The following is a 19,241-nucleotide window of genomic DNA, read 5'->3' as shown; positions in this document are numbered from 1 at the left end:
TAATTTTTCTTTAAATAAACTTAAATTTCTATCTTGACCTGCTAAATACAGCATTGAAATATACAAAATCGATTTTTGTAGAAAAGTTATTTGCAAAATCTAATCTGTGTATTTCACAATTGTTTTATTTTAAGGGATGCACAATTTCCAACATTTTGAGGTTGACTTATTTTCCTTTTCCAATTCTGTCTGCTGTAAAGTTTGTGGTTCTATTTACTGGAAAACTAAGATATACGCAGAAACCTGGTTTAAAAAATGTGATATTTTTTGTTGCACCTAAGTCCAGGCTCTACACTTTGGACCACCCTCATCTAAAAGGATGTGAATACTTTTGCAAAGCTCAGTATGTGACATTAATCCCACCTCTTCCTCCCCACAGCCAGCTTCTTTTTCTGACGCTTTTCTGCCAAGTACAACCTAGCATCATCAATTACTCAAAGAACACCTGGGCTGACACTGTCATTTCTTCTCCTGTCTGCAGAGAAGCCAATGCCTCAGGGTCCCCCAGGTGGTGTTATCGGGATCCTTGGAGGTGTTGTTGCCATTGGACTCATCATTGGTGTGGCTGTTACTGTTTTCATGGTCCATCGGCGGCAGCAGAAGACTCGCACAGAGACAGATAATGACCTGTGAGTACCAAAGCCAGAACCGGCGAATATTACGGGGAGGAGGTTTGGGGGTGTTATTCTGGACAGGTTGTAAGATTAGGTGGGCACTCTTGTCGGTTGACGAAAGTAAAACTCCTTTCCATCTGAACTGTTTTCAGACAGAACATGCTTCAAACGTGTTTCCCCGCCTCTTTCTCATTTATTCTAGAAGTCAATAATCTCATTTCCTTTGCATCACGGGGTGAAACGTAATGTAATTACAGTCGTGCTCAGAAACGAGTGGGAAAAAAAAATCATTTTCATTTTCAAGAGCAGATAGAATCAATGATCATATCTTCTAAGAAGCTTCCTGATTATAATGTGGGCCTGAAACGCCATTGTTTTAATCAGAACTGATTGCAGAAACAGACTCTGCAGTCTCTTCTTAAGAGAGGTTAGCTTGCATCAAATGCTTATTACATCATCACACGACAAGCTGACTTCTCGTAGCGTTTTAGGATATTGCTGGACTGGGAGGAAATTTTATCTTCATATACATCGTAACATTTTGCAAATAAATTTTATTTGAAATCTATTTCAGCAGATGAGGGATCTGAAAACGGGCATGGATAAAATCCACGCTGTTAGCTTTACCGACGATGCAGTGCATACCAATTTAAATAATGATTTGACTCAATCCAGTAAATTAAATGTTGTAAAAGTTTACATTTTCTGCAGAAGAGGAAAGAAAAACTGATTTCCTTTGCAGAATCAATTACTCTTATGAAACTGCTGTTGAAGGCAGATTGAGGAAACACTGTTGTTTACTTCTGCAATTCCACCTCCAGCCAGCTAGGTAATTTTGTTGTGCCTGCAAACCAAGAGGCCATGACAGTTTTGAACATTGCCAGCTGCTGCCCATCCACAGGGGGGAGGAAAACAGACCACTGGGTGCAACAGAGAGAACAACGAGCAACAGAGCTGCAAAAATCTAAATTAACTTTTTCAGTTATCTCAAAGCGTGTAAACCCTGGGAACGACTAGCTGAAGAAAGAAAGAGATGCACAGGCACGACTGATAGCTTAGAGGTTGCCTAGTTTTTCGTGATGCACTTGGGCAAATAGTGCATTTTCAAGATGCAAACCCAATTCCCTTGAAAATTACTCCGACGTGGGAATGGACTGGTAAAATTGCCTAAGCTTCACGATTGGGGCGGTGCAGCACCGAGCTAAGGGGACAGGAGAGCCTTTATGAGCTTGGAAGTCAAGATTGTGGAGAATATTAGAAGCCGTCCTGACAGTCACGAGCCACTCTGGCAGCTTTTTGGTTTCCACCTGAAACCTGGAGACCAGATAGGCTGCATGTCCAACTCAGAACCCACAATGACCCAGAAACCCCACTTCTCTACCTCTCAGCAGCATTTTTTTTTTTTTTTTTCCAGGGAGATGAATCACACAGACTCTTACCGCCCCCATTGCTTTCTGTCTCTTTCTCTCTCCTTGCTAATCTGTCTTTCTGTCTCGCTCTGATGCTGAAGTAACTGCTCTTTGTTTCCCACTCCACTCCCTCAGCATTGCTGTTGCTGCTGTTGCTGATAGTTGTGTGACACAGGCTCCAGAGAAGCCAGAGTCCCCCAAAAGGAAAGTAGAGGCACCTGACCCCAGTCTGTCCCCTGCCGACCCCTGCCTTCCTGGATCCTCTATTCTGCTGCCTGCATGTAACGGCGGCCTGCAAGTGACATATTTGAGCACGCCATTGTGAGCGCTGAAAGCTGCAAACTTTCATCGATCACGACTCAGAAGCACTGGACTTGATGTGTTAATAAGAGATTTGTTTTGATGCATCTATAAAGACTTCTGAACTCGTGCATCTCCATTTGATGCAGGAGAAAAGAAATAAAACAGAAAATATCCACCTCCATGAAATAACGGCAATGCCTTTTGATAAACAATTATGCAAGAAAATGAAGCTTGATTAAAAGCAGCTCCGAGATTAATTAAACCTCATCAAAATTAAAAAGATGAAGCGTCCAGCTCCTCTTGATCAGATTCACGGAGCTGAATAGGAACAAACAGGATGAGTGGAGATTTTAAAGTAGATGTAAAATTCTTAATCAAAGTTGAGCTTTTAAAGGGACAGCTTGTGTTTTAAAGTGAGGTACTGTACTAGAAACATGACATATCGCAGTACCTTTGTAGAAAAGAAAAGGAAGGCAGATTTCACATTTTAGCTAATTTAGGTTTCAAATCTCAAGCTGATTTGTTTTCATGCTTTGGATACAGATGTTAAGCATTCACTCTTTGACAAAAGACTTTATATCTAATAGGATCACATGAAAATGACCCCAAGCAGAATATTATTGAAAATTTCAAATTTGCATGCTAATGGAGATCCTGCACATACACAAAACTGTATCTGAAGCCTTTTGCTGCCATCTAGTTGTCAGAATAGATACTACATCAACTTGTGATTTTGAGTACTAAGCTGCATTGGAAAAGGTTTTTACACAAACTTATGTTGTAATACAATTTCCAAGCATAGACTGCATAAATCTGCTAAATTTGTTCAGGTACTAGAGGTATGCGTAATGTTGCTAATTTGCATCATACTATGAAAGATTTGTATCAGTTGAATGGAATGTTTTCAAAGTAACAATCTCTGTAATTTAGGATCTTAAAATATAAAATAAAAACTCAGCTGAACAAGGTCTAAGTTACCAAGTGTAGACAGTTTAGTTTAGAGGTAACATGATGAATAGTTCTTATTAACTAAGAACTATCAGTTCATTAGTACTGATGGACAACTGCATTTCCAAACATGCAGATGTTTAATGTAGTAGGTTGCATGCTTTGGTACCTTTAGTTTGAGCTGTTTAAAGTAGCTTAAATTAGTTAAATAGGAGTCGATCTGTTAGCCTAAACATTTCTCCCAAAAAACTCACTGCGATATTACATGTTTCTATTGCAGGTTTGGGAGCTATTGTTGATATTATGCAAAAAATGGAATAGCTGAACTGTCTCTTTAAAGCTTTGTGACGCATAAGATAAGACACAATATTATCCTTAACTGTCCACCTTTTCCCACCTTTTCCCTCTGCCTCCTGCTCTTTTTTCTCCGTTTTGTGTGCATGACTCCCATCAAATCTGCATGACAAGATTTATCTCTTTTTTTTTTTCAGTACTGTGACCGTTGTTATGTCTCACTAATTTTGGCATGGATTGCTTCATGTGGTGAAATGTGGTGAAAAGCTCTATGTGTGTTTCCTGTGTGACTTGTTGTCAGTCGTGTTGTCAGTCAGTGTCATATTAGAAACCTGTTCACTTCTTCTAATTGAAATATCTAATGATATAAATGCTGATAAGGTGCAGGAAGAAAATGCGTTGGGTTTGTTTAGCTGCAGGATCACTGTAAAGAGATTCATAGTTTTATGTGAGTTTATGTCGAGGTAAAATGGGAAGCGTTTAGCCAGACTGTTTAATTCTGCATGTTGATGAGCTGTTAATCAAGCTTGGGCATTTGATAACATGCCTGACTGCACCGCCAGTCACGCCTCTGTTTGCCCTCACAAAGCAGCACATGATGTGACTCAAAATTGGTCAATCCTAATAAATCACCGGGCTCCTTTTAAAGGCTACACTGGCACAATAGTCAACTGATTATCAAAATAGATGGGCACTGTCAGAGGCGATGTTCTCCCAATAATGTGTTCATTGCTCTGTTTTGCCAGAGGTTGATGTATGACCTCCAAAATGTCAGAAAGCACAGCCAATTATAGCAAAGTGGAGAAAAAAAATGATGTACAGCTTGGTTTCTTGTTGTTGTAAATACTCGCTGGTATAAACTACTTTGATGCCAACCTCCACCATGCTGTCAACTGCGAAAGAGAAAAACCATAAAGCTACTGTCACACTGTTTCTTATCTCGCTACATATGCTGGTATACAGATGAAGGGCATAAATCTTAGTGAGGTTTTTTGGCAAGAAGTCACTTTTATCAATTTTTATTTTCTGTTTTCTTGTGCACATTTTCATATCAATTCAACACCAAATAAGTCCAACGATATCTATACTGATACCGATACTGATATTGATACTTTTAATTATTTAAGTATGATATATCATCAAGCCTTTGACCTTTAGGTATTCTTTTGGTTTTTCTTTTGAAATCTTTTGTTCAAACCTTCAACAGAAAATAAGCAAATGTTATAGGTGTCTACAAAATACTTCAATAACATATTAAAATGGTTTCTGTGCATTTTTACTACACAAACGAATTATCAGCGAACAAATCAAAACAATTTATTTTCTGAGATAGAGTTGAGAAACTATGATTAAAGTAAATTCAATTTGAAGAGGGAATCTGAATCCATGCTGAATATCAATCTGATACTGACCAGGTATCAATATTATCAATGTTTCGAATTAATCACCAAACTCTACAGACCCTATTGAGATTAAAGTTCAGTGCTTTATCCAGATTTGCCTGCAGTAGAGCTGCATGATATCTCACTAATATATCATAACCATAATATCAATTTGTGCAATATTAATATCAGAAAATATTTTTTAGACGCCGTGTCATTGGCTGTCATTACCAAGTATTACTAATTTACATTTCAGTCTGTTTGATGGAGTTTAACTGCAAACTTTATGGAAAAAAAAAAATCCCTTTTTTCCTGCAAGGCCATTTTCCCCTATGAGTCCCACGCAACTAATATCATCATTACAATAATTAGTGACACTATTACCATCGTAAGATTGTCTATTATTGCAGTTCTCTGTGTTTAAATAACTATAAGCTGAATGCCTCAGATGACAGGGCCAAGTTAGTTGAGTGAATGTTCACCAGCGCAGACAGAGCATCTGCATGACTTAGTTAAAGTTATCAAATGACTGCTACAATATTTATGTAGCATTTACATAATTTTTGTACCAGTGGTGCCTGTGTGTACTAAATAATCTATATCTTCTGAGAGTTTAACTGGAAATCAGATTATGTACTTTATGGTATCAGATGCTTGACCATTACTGACAGCAGCATATATTTGTATGCATTTGAAATGTAAGGCAGATATGCAATAGTGTGACGGGAGGTAGTAAGTACAGCCATGCTAGGTGGAAAAAAAATAAACCACAATGAAATCAACTAAAGGGTTATAGAGCATTGCTATTATTTTGGAAGGCATTTGAAGTCGCTGATGGGCAGTAGTTGTGTCGTTTAGCAGCAGCTTTAAAAATATATAATTCTGGAAGAAGTAAATCGAAGAAATATAATTTGTTCTTGTGTACATTTTGATTTGTAAGATGGTACACATTCCTATGTGAAGACCTTTTTAAATGTGCTAAATGGTCAGTTATTGTTGCACATCCTCTTGCTTTAAGCTGTAACCAAAGTAGGATTGTCTCTCATGTGAGTCTTTGAATATGGATTGTTAATGTACTGGGTGTCAATTGAAATCTTTTATTTCTAATGTCGGTAAATAAAACTGGTGCTTTGTGTTTGCTGTATAGAATGCGCTACATGCATTTCAAGTGTCTAGGGCAATCCTCATCATTTCTATTTGTACGTCAGAGTACGTATGCGTACAATGTCTTATGTTGAAAACACACTGAAACCGAGTGGATGTATGACTGTAAAGTATTATGTTTTTGGAAGCTAAGCTTCTCTCCTCAGCAAAAGAAATCATGTTTTGATAAACTTGTCAAAGAACAAAAAAGAAACACTTTGCTTGTTTCATTCTTTCCCCCTTTTTCTTCTTTTGCAAGCAAAGAAGAAAATCTGAGTTCTGCAGAGTAATTGTTGTCCGCCTTCTGAAAAAAATCAGAGCTAGACAAAGCATGAAAGTAATTGCCTCCTAAAGATCAAATCACATTTATCCCGTCTTGCAATTAAAAGTATCATTAGCATTTAAATTGGCAAATAAGATTGTGATCAACAGAAATCAATAGGAGTGCCAAGGATCAGCTCCAGCACTTCAGGTTGTTTTCTGCGGGTTGGGCTGCAGTTTTTAGGCAGCTCTTTAATTCAAACGCTTCTGGGGACGCAGCCCTTTACAATCTCTCATCAAACTGGAGAGGGGAAGAGTGTTTTCTTACTGTAAAGCTGAGGGACATCTTAACCCTGATTGAACACAAAAAATGAGTTTCACCAGCACAACAGCTTCTAATAGGAAGGTCACTTTTTTTTCTGATTGCACTGTAAAAAGTTCTTTCCTCTCAGATTACTCTTCTCAGTTTAAGGATTAGTTATGTTTTCTCATCGCTATCCCCTTCAAATCTCTCCTTAAGCTGCCCTGAGCCTTTTGTAGCCAACCGAGCGAGGAGGAGCGAGGTCTTCGAGGTGGATGTCTGAGTAGGAAACAAAGTGCAAAGCCAGAGAGTAGCTTATGGTTCTCTGCCCACTGCTTTCTGCTCCCTTTAGGCTTGCAGCGCCTGTCAGCTCTAGTTTGTGTCTGCGCCTCACACAGCCGCCGCCCCCATGCTGCCAGCATGGCGTTGGGCTCTGAAGAAGCCTGCACGATCACACAGCTGACATGCACATGAGGTCATCAAGCCGAGGAGAGCATCATTGTTTCTGACTAATGACTGACAGAGTCAACGTCATGACCAAACAGACACATGAGCTCAAACATGATTGGTGTAATTACAGCGTTGGAGACAGAAATGTGTCGGGCTACAAATGTCATCCGTGAGATGTTTCTACTGAAAACAGTCCAAGTAATAATTTAGAGTAGGACCATAGAAGCATCTATTAATAGTTTCTTATTTGTGATGTCAGGTTTTCTGCTAAGTATAAAAAGTAGTCATCAGGAATTGCGCACAAATATATACAGATAAAATGTTTACATTAGCTTAAAATGCCAAAAGGGGAAATCTGCAGTTGGGATTAAGAAATTCGGTTTTATATTTGTCACAGTAGAAGCCACACAAATATCTGCAGCAACACAATCAATCTGTCAAAGTTTGATGGTTATGTTCTCTGTTTCTTGTTTTAACTGGAAAAAACCTGGAATCTTCCCACATTAAAGGTCCAGAGGCTTCCAGACTGCTAACTAATGGGTCACTGTGGTAAATAAACTGCAGAATAGGTGGTGACAGTAGAAAACAGCAATAGGAAGAAAAAGTAACACGGGCCACTCCAAATACACCTATTTGGAAGAAATGGGAAACGTGTGTAAAGTGAAGGTGACATGCAGTGCCTTTGGCAAATGGCATCAACTGAATTGTGATTTCCAAACTGCAAGAGCGACTCAAGCACTTTCAGGAAATGACACCAGAACTGTTTGTCCAGATGTACACGACACTTTCAAAGCCTAGCCGAGATAAATTGTAGAAACTTCTGAAGCCCATGCCCGAAGAAAAATCACTAATCCATGATGGAGTCTGTTTGGTGAGAAGCCTACTTCTCATCAAATCGTGATGGTCTCTGCTTCAATCAGGCATCCCATACATAACAGCATGACTTTATTAATGGGTTGCACAGTTTTCAAGATACAATAACTACTTTAATTGCTTGAAAAGTCACTGTTGGAATCTAAATTCTAATATATTGAAGTTCTCATATATAAGAGCACGATACTTTACATTTTTAAAAACTCTTGTATTTGTTTTTTTTTTCCCCCTATGAATGAAGCTGTATCTTCAAATTGCCAGTTTGGTATAAAACAACTTTTCAAGCTATTCTAGCTGCCAGTCCGTCACATGACATGAGTCACAAAGGACAAACCACTGTGCAACCACAAACTCACACCTAGCAGAAGTTTAGAGTGATCATCCTTCTGAAATGTGGGAGGAAGACCAAGAAAAAAATTCATGCATGCATGGTGTGAACATAAAAACTCCACAGGCTGGGATTCAAAACCTTTTGCGACCTCCCAAAAGCATAACAGACATATCAGAAACAGCTATTTTTTTTTTATTTTTTTTTTAGTTTATTGGAAAATTACAACATATTTAGGCCAAAATGTTGAACAAATTCTGGATCTCTTTGTAACTTAGAATTCAGGGTCAAACATTAAATAAACCATTTGGGTTTAAAGGGGGAAAAAAATCTAGTAATTGTTGTTTTTTTTTCAGTTATTGAAAGCTAGTTGTATAAAAATCTAAAATAAAAAATAATATCCAGTTTAACAGGGAGCATGGTCCAATTATTTCTGATGGAAAGACATGAAATTATGCAGATATGTGAAACCAGGTTACTTAAGTTTAAGCTTAATCTACTTCCTCTGAGAAATCTCACTACTTTAAAGCCCCCATGCTGGATCTACCAACACACTGTACCTATTAGACATTTTATGAGGGACTGCCTGTGAAGAAAGCATTTTCCAAAAGACTTAATAAATGCACTCTGCTAAGCTTTTTTTTACCCTCTAAACTAAAGCAAGTAATTAATGAGTAAAAATGTATACCTATAAGGCCTTATGTAATTATTTCTGTGTTCACATATCCTCACTTCACAGTTTGCATATGCAGCATCGTGTGTGAATATTCACTACTATATGATAACTGAGCAGAAAAATAGGAACAAAATATGGTTTCACAATGTTATATAGTTTCTATGAGGGATGTGCCAATAATATATTCTTGTTACTGATACCAATCTGAGTCACTTAGAAACAAAAATGTTTAATTCAATGCAATTTGATTTATTTATAAGGCAGAATTTCACAGTGTCATTACAAAAATAGTCATTTTAACTCAATCGTATTTCCATTCTAATTTATCTTGCGTGTGAAACAGTGCATTAGGTTGAGTTTATTATTTAAATTAGCTTAACTTGCAGCATCCCCTCCTCCTGAAAACCAGTGAACAATTGCATTGTGACGTTGACTTTACAGCAGCAATCCCTCATGCTGAGCATTCCTGTAGGGACAATGGAAAGGAAAAACTCCCCTTTTGATAGAAAACAATCTCCAGAATGTCCTGGATAGGTACGAGCCGCCACCTGTCATGACCGACTCGGGGGTTTAGAAGAAAAACTGAGCAGTACGTTTCAGGACAATGACGCCTCCAATTAGTCGGAACTGGAGATCCTGTAAGAAATGTTGCTACATTAAGAAAGTTATTATCTTCTGACATCACCAAAAGCATTAATGGCTTTTTCCAAACTTGCTGTTAAAACTCAACAAATCTAATCTGCTGATGTTTTCATGTGGAGAAGTTTGGTGAACTGCTAGGCTAATGCTCACATGTTTATGTTTTAATAGGACTCATGGACAATTTGATTGTTTCGAAGCAGACCTAGTTAATTATGCGTAAAACTTTGTACATGAAAAAGGGATGTGATTATTGTGTTATCATATTTATATTGTACTTCTCACTGTAACTACTTTACCATACCAACTTTATTTATGAAGCACTTTATACACTGACAGGACCAAAGTGCTGTACACAATCATAAAATACAATACGATTATAAAATAGAAAAGATTGAAAAATAAAATATATACAAACACAATAAAACATAGTGACTATAAACACATATAAGAAGTCAAGTTAAGCCAGTGGCTTGATGGAGACCCTGATTTTATTCTATTGTTTACCTCGATAGGTAAACACAGTAGTTTCAACTATTATTTCAACTTTGTTTTACTGGCATGGCTTTAATTTACTCAAATTACAGAATATAAATGAACCAATCAAAGACTGAGACACCAAACATGGAACAGGGTAAAATTATGGTAAAATATGATTTAATTTATTTGATGAATACTGTGGATCATGATAATGCAAAGTCGATGTTAACACTTCCACTAATTTTTTTTAAAAAAGACTTTGCTTTGTGAAACATGAGCTACAAAAACAAAGTTTGATGAATTGATATAAACATGCAGTAGATTAACTTTTTAAAAAAAGAAAAAAAAAAAAAAGAGAGAACATAATGTTTCCTAAAATGCAGTTTGCTTTGCATCATGTCTCTTTTTCTATGGCTATATTGATTATACAAATATGTTAAGGTAATCAAGCAGTGTACATCTAGAAGCCTGAAGTTTACTTGCATAGGAAACAGAGGCTGTGTGTTTGTCTTGGCATCTGCTCGCCTGTGCTCCAGTCTTACTACGTATTTGCACTCTCTGTACACACACACACACCACTTCATCAAACACTGTTGCTGCTTTCTGCTCCCTCCTCCCAAGCAACGTGTCAAACGGGAGCAGCATCCTGTGCTACGCACTGCTGCTGCTGCTGCTGCTGCCTGTGTGTAACATGGTAACAAATGTTGCAGGATTCAATCGAGAATGGGAGGTATGTCGCGGCCGATGTGACTGCTGTAGGGATGCAGTCATGAGATGAGTCAATATCCTGGTGTTTGGTCAAATTTAATAAACCACTCTACATGTGGGGGGGCCCCTGCAAACTGCATATTTGTCCTAACTCCCTTGCATTGAAACGGAGTTTCCACAAGATCTCAGGGAAAAAAAATAGTGTCTGAAATGGAAATTTGCGTTCATAAATATTGCAGGATTCACCTTGTTTGAATGAATTTGTCCACACCTGCGGACACCACGGTTTTATTATTTCACGAGTCAGAGCGAGAAATGTGTCTGGATTAGAGAGACTGCACGTCTTGATTTTACAGCAGGGGAGAACAGTAAGGAACCCATCGATGTTTTTCTCAGTCACTGTATTTCTTCTGAGGGTATTTCCATGAGATTCTCACCAGATGTCGTTAACAACCCAAGTAATCAACACTTTGAAAAAGATCAACACAACTTTGTCCACAACTCAAGTTATGACTAATAGAATAACACCAGTAAATACCATATTGTTTGGACTATAAGCCGCTACTTTTTTCCCCACGCTTTAAACCATGCTGCTTTCATCCCGGTGCGGCTTTTCTGTGGATTTTTCTCCAACCACCAGGGGGCTCTTTAGCAGGAAATGAATCACTGAAAGAAAGTGCTGATTTTCATTTAGAACAAGCTCATGCTAGCAGCAGGCACGACGGAGAAATGTTTGCAGACTCATACTCCCTCATCAAGGAAACAACACGAAGAAGTTCTTATACGAGCCCATGGTTCAGCATTGGAGATGTCCTGTATAGCAGATGAATTCAGGGCCCAGCCCATAAACAAAGAGCAGCGGAGATACCAGCGACTTATAGCCCGGTGTATGTATGTGTGCGGTTATTTTAAAAATAAACTGCGGCTTGTAATGAGGTGCGCTCTATAGTCCGGAAGATACGGTAGTGTTGAACGCTTTATTTATTCTTTTATTACAATATAATCCTTTGTCGATCATCTTTATATTTATATTTTTTCATTCAAACTGATTAAATCTTGAAACCTCTTCTTTGCATTCAGATCTTCAGGGGGTTTTTTCATAGATTTTTAATTGGATTGAACTCATATGGTTGACTGGATCAGCTTTATTTTCTTCCTCTGAAACCAGTTAAGAGTTTCTTCGGCTGACAGTTGAGTGCATTGCTTGTCGTTTGCCTTTAATAAATTATACTTGGTAATTCAAGGTCTTGCTGAAGTGCGGTCCTTCACTCTTGGACTATTTCTTGATTTTATTTATTCTTCTTTGCCCTGTCAGGATCATTGGTTCATCACTGATGTGGTAAATAATCATTTTTCCACTTTCAGATTATTTCAAACTTTACCATTCAAAAGTTCAGACATACATCTGTAAACAACACCAACAGTATCGTCTTGAGAGGGCACTTGTCATTAGATGCTTCTTTTATTATCCCTTGGTATCAAGAAATCTTTTTATATGGCTTTAATTAGGATGAGGCCAGACAGCATTTATTTGCCCTAATGAAGGTAGGCACGATTGCTTTCAAAGAGCTGACAGGTTTTCACATTTTTCTTGGCTCTCTCTGCATTTTTGCACCTCCTGTTCTACACTTTTTTTATTCAGTCTTTTTACATAGAGGTTTATTCATAAAAGTACTTGTATTGACATTTTTAGATATGCAGATAACTTAACATCTATGCAAAAAGACGGAATAAGAAAGGGTGAAACCTTTTGTCATTCCATCTTTTATTCCAATTTTTGCAAAGAAGTTTATTTATATGTTTATCCATCCATCCATTTTCTAGTGGGAGGTCCTGCTGCCCATGTCCAGCTAATGTTCTTGGCGAGAGGCAGGGTCACCCTGGACATGTACAGGGCATATATTTTTATTTGTATTGATATATTTAGATATGTGGATAACGTGGGCTGCTACCAGCCTCTGGTTCTGGTGTGGAAATACAATAAAAACTGTGCCAAGATAAGTGAAACATCTATATTCTCTGTCATGCCTCAGTAGCTGTGTTTCTATTGAGCATATTATTGCGCAAACTGGAATTATGAAAATAAATTAGTTTAATCGTAACATGCCAATTTTTGAAAAAAACAAAAAAAAATTTTCAACTACATCAAAATGTGTGTATTTTGCTAAATCGCAGTCGAAACACAGGTGTGATAAATAACCAGATGTTACTACTAGCGGACGACACAAAGACGATGATAGGAAGTAGCAGGAGGAGGATGGTGCAGCTTCTGTTTTAATTGCATTTCTTATTTAATGGAAACACAGCAATTACAAAATTATATTTTTGCGCCATTCGCTGCATATCGACAACATTTTGTGCACATTCGTGATGGAAACGCAGATGCACAGAGAGAGGGGTTGCAATGTATTCTTCGAAGTATCACGATGTTCGCCGTGAAACCCCGTTTGAATTTTCCCTGGTATTGAGTCTGTCATAAGCAGTGAAATAAAATACTTTTAATGAGCACTGTGCTGTACCTGTGCAGAATGGATTTCTGTAAGCCTGATATTTATCTATCTCAGAGAAAATTGTAGGTTCTGGCTTGTCGAGGAGGTAATATGCTGAATGCTGTTTTTCTGCGTGATAGCTGTGCCTCAGTGCTGCAGGCAGGCTGGCTGAGTATGGTGCCACATGAATCTGGCAGGGGCACTGCAGCCCCGTCTGGAGACAAGGTGATACGGACCGGAAATAATGAGCGTGAAAGAAAGAGTTAAGAGGTGCACTCATGCACAAATTTTCTGCACATTAAAACGCCAGCATGGCCTTGCGGAAAGGTCATGTTATTCAATAAGGACGTGAACCAGTGCGAATGGGAGGCGGGAGGAGGTGGAGATAATGCGTGTAGGTACACAGCTTAGTATCCGTGCTGCACTTCATTATCTTTGATCACTGCTGATATCATGTCAGAGTACGACAGATGACATCCGACTGCCGGCATGTTGGAGGGAAGAGGTTTTCTTTGTAACTGTTGCGAGGCGGCAAACCTTTCTGTCGGAAATAATTATCTAAATTCTCCTCAGATCAGTTCAACATAAAGCTTTCAATTATGGCTGTCCATCAGGTTCACAAATCTAATTTTCTCTTAGATCACGACACAACATTTTTATTGTTGATTTACTTAAAGAGAAATTAAGAGGATGTGACCTACAATGTTAAACAAGATATTTATACATGGAGCCTAGAAAGAGATGGAACCGTGTTTTGTTTTTGTTTGGGTTTTTTTCACTGTCTGACTCTGAATCAGACTAAACTTTTTCTGTTTTATCTGTCAGAATTACAAATCTACAGGCCAGAAAAATGAAGGGATAATTTTTATTACTTTTTTTCAAAAACAGAGTTTCTCATACGTTAGGGTTACTGTGCACTTAAGCAATCTGGTAAATACCTGTTGATTTCTCAATATTTGATTAAATAAAATTGAGACACAATTGTTGTCATTCTTAATAATTTTATGGTAGCACCTCAAAAACATTGATTTCTTGTGTGGCATCATGGGAAATTCAAAGGAACTCAAACAAATCTCCAGAAGCCTTTTTCATCCTTGGGTACAAAATGTCCAGATGTCCTAACCGTAATGACCGTGGGCAAACCCAAACATTTGCACCAGTTCTGTCTAGAGGAATAGACCACATTTCCAGCAAACCATTCAGACCATTCATTTTACTGCAGCGCTCCTAAGAACAATGATAAAGGGTCAATACAGGAGGATTGTTGCGATGATGTCGGAAAGACACAGAAGCCCAATTTCAAAGTGTTAACTTTCTTTTATGTCATGTGTTTGATACATGCAGCATATTTATAACAACTGAAGGTAGCATAGTTACTTGACTGTGCTTTAATAAGGCACTGTGTGGCTGGAAAATACAGACATGAGTAATTTGGTAATCTTGACTGACATAAAAAAGGAAAAGTTTTGTTTGACTTGACACCAGACAGTGAGAAACAACATGTTGTATGTAAATATTTTGCTCCAAATGTAGCTTTGAGGTCTTGCGGGTTTGTGTTCCCCGGTGTGGCCTCGGAGGGGCGGGTTGAGTGCATTAGGATGAAGGGCGTTAGTGCCGGTGATTCAGGTAAAAGCGCCCGCTGAGCTCTTTGTGTCACAGCTCTGAACGGCATGTCAAACAAATGGTCACTGCACAGTAGGCAGGGTGTTTGTCCACGTGGCACTCTGGATGAGGTTCAGTCCAACCCTGAGGACTTGACTCACACATGCCCTTCTCCCTGCCCTCTATACCCCCTCCATCCCTATCTCCTCACCTCAGTGTCCAATTACAGCCCACTCTCATTAGCACAGTGTCTCTCCAGCGAGAGCCTTTGCAAGGGCAGGGATGGCTGCCGCTGCAACAAAGCCACCAACACGAGAGCTATCAAAATCCAAGGAAAGAGTGAAAAAGGCAAGTGCAGGCAGGACTTCTCATTATAGAGTGCTGTAGAAGGTGAGGGACGTGAAGAGCAGCCCACCCTGACTGTGCTGAGTGTCATGTTGTCTTTTCGATCTCTTAACAGGACTGACCTCCCACCCGCCCACAAACCAGCTCCCCCGCCACCCAAAAAGAAGAACAGCGACATGAAGGGACACTTGACCTCCGACGACATCCAGGTAAGACTTTTAATTATCAGCCCAACTTTAAAATGAACATTTGCAGCTTGGACCCGTTTAAAAACCAGGCATTTATCTTTAAATGAGAATAAAACGAACTAGCGTTGAGCCTCTGCCTTTTGTGTTTTCCTGAAAAAGGTTTTAATATGTATCAACTAGACTTTAGCTGAATTCCTTTTCCCAGGGTTACCCTCAATTTCCTGTGAAGTATTCTCAAAGTGCCTTTTGTTCAAATCCTCACAGGCTGGTGCTTAAAATGTTCTCCTGTGAAACGGGACCCCACTTTGACAAACCTACAGCATCTTCAATGTATTTTACAGACCAACACAAAGTAGACCATAATTTGAAAATGGAGAATATATTCGTGTACAAACAGGCATTCATGTTTCTACCAGCTGTGCACATCTGGAGATGGATATTTATTCTGACATTTCTTTATACAGTAACTAAACCACAGTTAAACTGAGTAGACAATATCTGAACTGTGAGGTTTTCAATGGGCCAGTTTAAAACATGAATTTGTTTTGATATAAACTACGGCTCTTCAAATCCAGGCTTCAAGCAACTTTCAGATGGTCCAATGCATTTGAATCAAATGAGTGAATCACATCCTCAGTAGGTCAACAGGTCCTTCAAAAATTACTTCATTGTTTGACTCGGTTGTTTTGAAGCAGCGATTCTGCCTCTGATCGTGACATAGTGGCAGCATCATGACATTACATCATTAATACAAAACCAGCAGCAGCTAATTTCAGTGCTAGAAAGTTGTTTCAGGTGTTCTCGCACCAAAACATCTTATCTAATTAGCTCAATTATTTCTTCATTTTGACGCCAAGCTTGTTTGAATTTAGGGATGCACCGATCGCAGTTTTCTGGACAATTACCGATCTGTTTAAAAAACCTGACCTGCCAGTTCCGATTTTGGCCGATACCAATTGTTGTTGGCTGAAATGTTGCTCAATTTAGCAAGGAAGTTGCTGAATTGGCAATACGGGGGTGCTTGTTGTTAACTGCAAACATGAAGACATGACCTGCTGGGCCGGTCTGCGAGCCAAACCGGCGGTTGATTTTTAAACCTTTTCTGAGATTGATAAAATCGGCTTCGCCTGCAAAAATCAGCCGATCACTGATCTCCCAAAATTAAGGTAAAAGGCACCAATAAATCAGTGCATCGTTATCTAAATTTATTGTGGTCAAATCTAAAACATGCCTGACACACATCAGTTCTTTTGGAAACAATTCTTCCTTAACAATTCAAAAACTCTCCACAAAGTCTTTTTAAAAACATTGAAATAATCATGCAGTTTATGCATATTTTTAAGTCTGTATAGTTTTGAAAATCTACAATAAATCCAGGCGTTGCTTTTTTCCAAGAACTGATTCTGCACAGCAGCATCTCACATAGTAGCAGCGGCCTGATTTTATCATAGAAAACGTCGATTTCACGCCGTCCCAAAATATTAAGGGATTGTTTGAACTCTAGCTTCATTCATCCACATAGCTGGCGAGTTCCTGCCTGAAAGCCTGTCAGTCATCATGATGAGCAGCCTCCTTAAATGACACAGAGATAATCAGCACAGCCACCAGGCAACTTGTAATGACACAGCTCTAATTATTGCTCTCTCTACTTTTTGAACTTCTACAGGTTTTGCCTTAGCAAAACTTTATCAAGTAATTCACTGTGATTCATATCTTTTTTTTAGTTTTTCTCGTGTCCCCACCTTTTCAGACAGTCCATGCTTGCATGGCTCCGATGCAAGGAGTCACAACCGAACAGCAAAGTGTTTTCAGGAAGTGGCAGACAACAATGTTTCACGTGGGCGGATAGACGTCAAAACAAAATCCATATAAATGTGGGGAGCCAAGATTATTCCCTTCAGCTGTCATGTGTTTTAATGTGTTAATGTTGCTGGGACTCAGGGAATTTCTTTTTAAAAAGAAAGGAAGAAAAACTGTCTTCTGCTGTATATTCTAAAATATGAAACTGAAGGCTTTAGAGCAGCAGCGTCCAAACTGCTGCCCCGGGGGCCATTTGCTGCTCTAGGAAAGATTTTCTGCGGCCCCTGACAGCAATTCAAGAAAGGAACGAATATGAACAACCAGCACAGGCAGTTCATAAGATTCAACAAGCCTTTCTGAAGAAAGAGTGAAACATATTCTGTCCTTCTTTAATTCCTAATATTTAGGAATTATCTGCCTTTCTTTTAGGAAGTGTGACTCTTTTTTTTTTCAATCAATTCTCACTCAGATTACTTAATGTTTTTTCATAGACTTTTCTGTGTGTAGTTTGTTGCTGAACATCTAAAATTTAATAAAACAATGTTGAATTTAGTTGAAGTTGTTTCTCTAACTCAAATATCTTGAAAGAAGACAAAACTTATGCAAAAATAACTTTACAGCAGTACATACTATCTTGTTTTAAGTCAGTAATTCTTGAGTGTTGATAAAAGTACTGGCTCCACTTGCAGATTATTTCACTTCTAACATAAAAAAAATGAAGAAATCATTTACTTAAAAGTAGCTTTTACATCTTGTGGAAATGTGACTTGTTTGTTAGTCTTATTTATAGTGTACTAAGATATTTGCACTAGAAACTAGACCAAAAATACTTTGTAAGGTTTTGTGTTTATGCTGTGCAAATGTTTAGAAACTAAAAGTTGGGCAGCTAAAATCTCTGTACAGATGACGAAAATGTTTATAAAGTCGATTTTTCCCTCTTTTTTTTTTTTTGCATTTGTTCATCTGTGAGGCATGTGAGACAATTTTTCAGCACTGCCAAATGTCCCCAGAGTCCCTCTGCAGCCGACTGGAAGCAGCTCAAACATTTATGATCAAGCAGACTAAACGCAACAACTACTGCGCCCCTGGCAAAACCAACCATTCAGGAAAAACAGACTAGACAAAGCAGGCGGGAGGAGATGAAGTACATCGACGAAAGCTCTTATTCTCACCTCTGCAGTGCCTTAATAATACCACGAATATGCTAGGAAGGCAACATGCTCCAGCACGAGAGCCTTCTGTGCAGCTGACCCTAAATGAAATATGTATACCAGGCACAGAAACCATCCAGCTAGCCTGAATGTTTGTTGCTCTGAGAGCCAAATAGAGAACAACCACCGACAAGGCTGGAGCATATTTTTTCTTTCTGTTCGAATAAGTCTTTCTGCCATTTTATTACATCTAAAGTCCAGTGCTCAGCTCTCTGTATGTCCACTGAGGCATTAAATTCTTCACCTTTTGACATAAATGGGTTCACAGTACCCAAGAGTGTATTGACTGGAGTTCAACTGCTACTGCTGACTGGAAGGAAAAAGTGAACCAAACGGCAGTGGGCAGCCTTTTGATCCCATAAATTGAACAGCACATTGTTGCGCAGATGAAACGCTTTTCATTGTTTTTGGGTACTTTGATAACTTTCAGTCACTTTTTCTTTCTTACTTTTTATTGCAAAGTGAAACAAACACCAGTTAACATCTCTGTGTGTTGAGTGCTTATTGTGAGCAAACAACCTTAAAAACCCTTAAAAGCCCCTTAAAAGCCCCTTAAAAGCCTTCACCCTGCAGGTGGATATTTATCCATTAGAAACACACAGTGGGGTCGTGTCAGTGCAGACATTATGCTTCTTGTTAGCTGTACGTTTTCGGCCATAACATTCTGCAACAGTACTAAATGTGTCACAGTTTTACAAGCTTAGCAGGGAAAATGAAGCCTTGGGATTCATATTCCTCGTAACTGCGGCCCCTATTGTTTCTTCTTATTTTTCTTGGAAAAAAAATTATTTTCAGGA

The 19,241-nt window shown here is 38.6% G+C and overlaps 1 protein-coding gene across 14 annotated transcripts in view; it reads left to right on the top strand.

The window, feature by feature from the left end:
* nectin1b (nectin cell adhesion molecule 1b) overlaps positions 1-19,241 on the top strand; it is a 221,573-nt gene that overhangs the window by 166,757 nt on the left and 35,575 nt on the right. For 13 of the 14 annotated variants that reach the window (XM_044120468.1, XM_044120477.1, XM_044120471.1 and 10 more), the window contains exons 6-7: positions 482-629; positions 15,361-15,454. In XM_044120468.1, the coding sequence (XP_043976403.1) occupies positions 482-629; positions 15,361-15,454 (242 nt within the window). Of the gene's footprint in view, positions 1-481; positions 630-2,158; positions 2,961-15,360; positions 15,455-19,241 lie in introns of those variants that run through there. The other variant, XM_044120484.1, reaches the window with a different exon arrangement.

This window comes from Gambusia affinis, linkage group LG06 (genome assembly GCF_019740435.1).
Source record: "Gambusia affinis linkage group LG06, SWU_Gaff_1.0, whole genome shotgun sequence".
Taxonomy (NCBI): Eukaryota; Metazoa; Chordata; class Actinopteri; order Cyprinodontiformes; family Poeciliidae; genus Gambusia; species Gambusia affinis.
The sequence above is the reverse complement of the archived record's forward strand: the minus strand, read 5'-3'. Positions and strand labels throughout refer to the sequence as shown.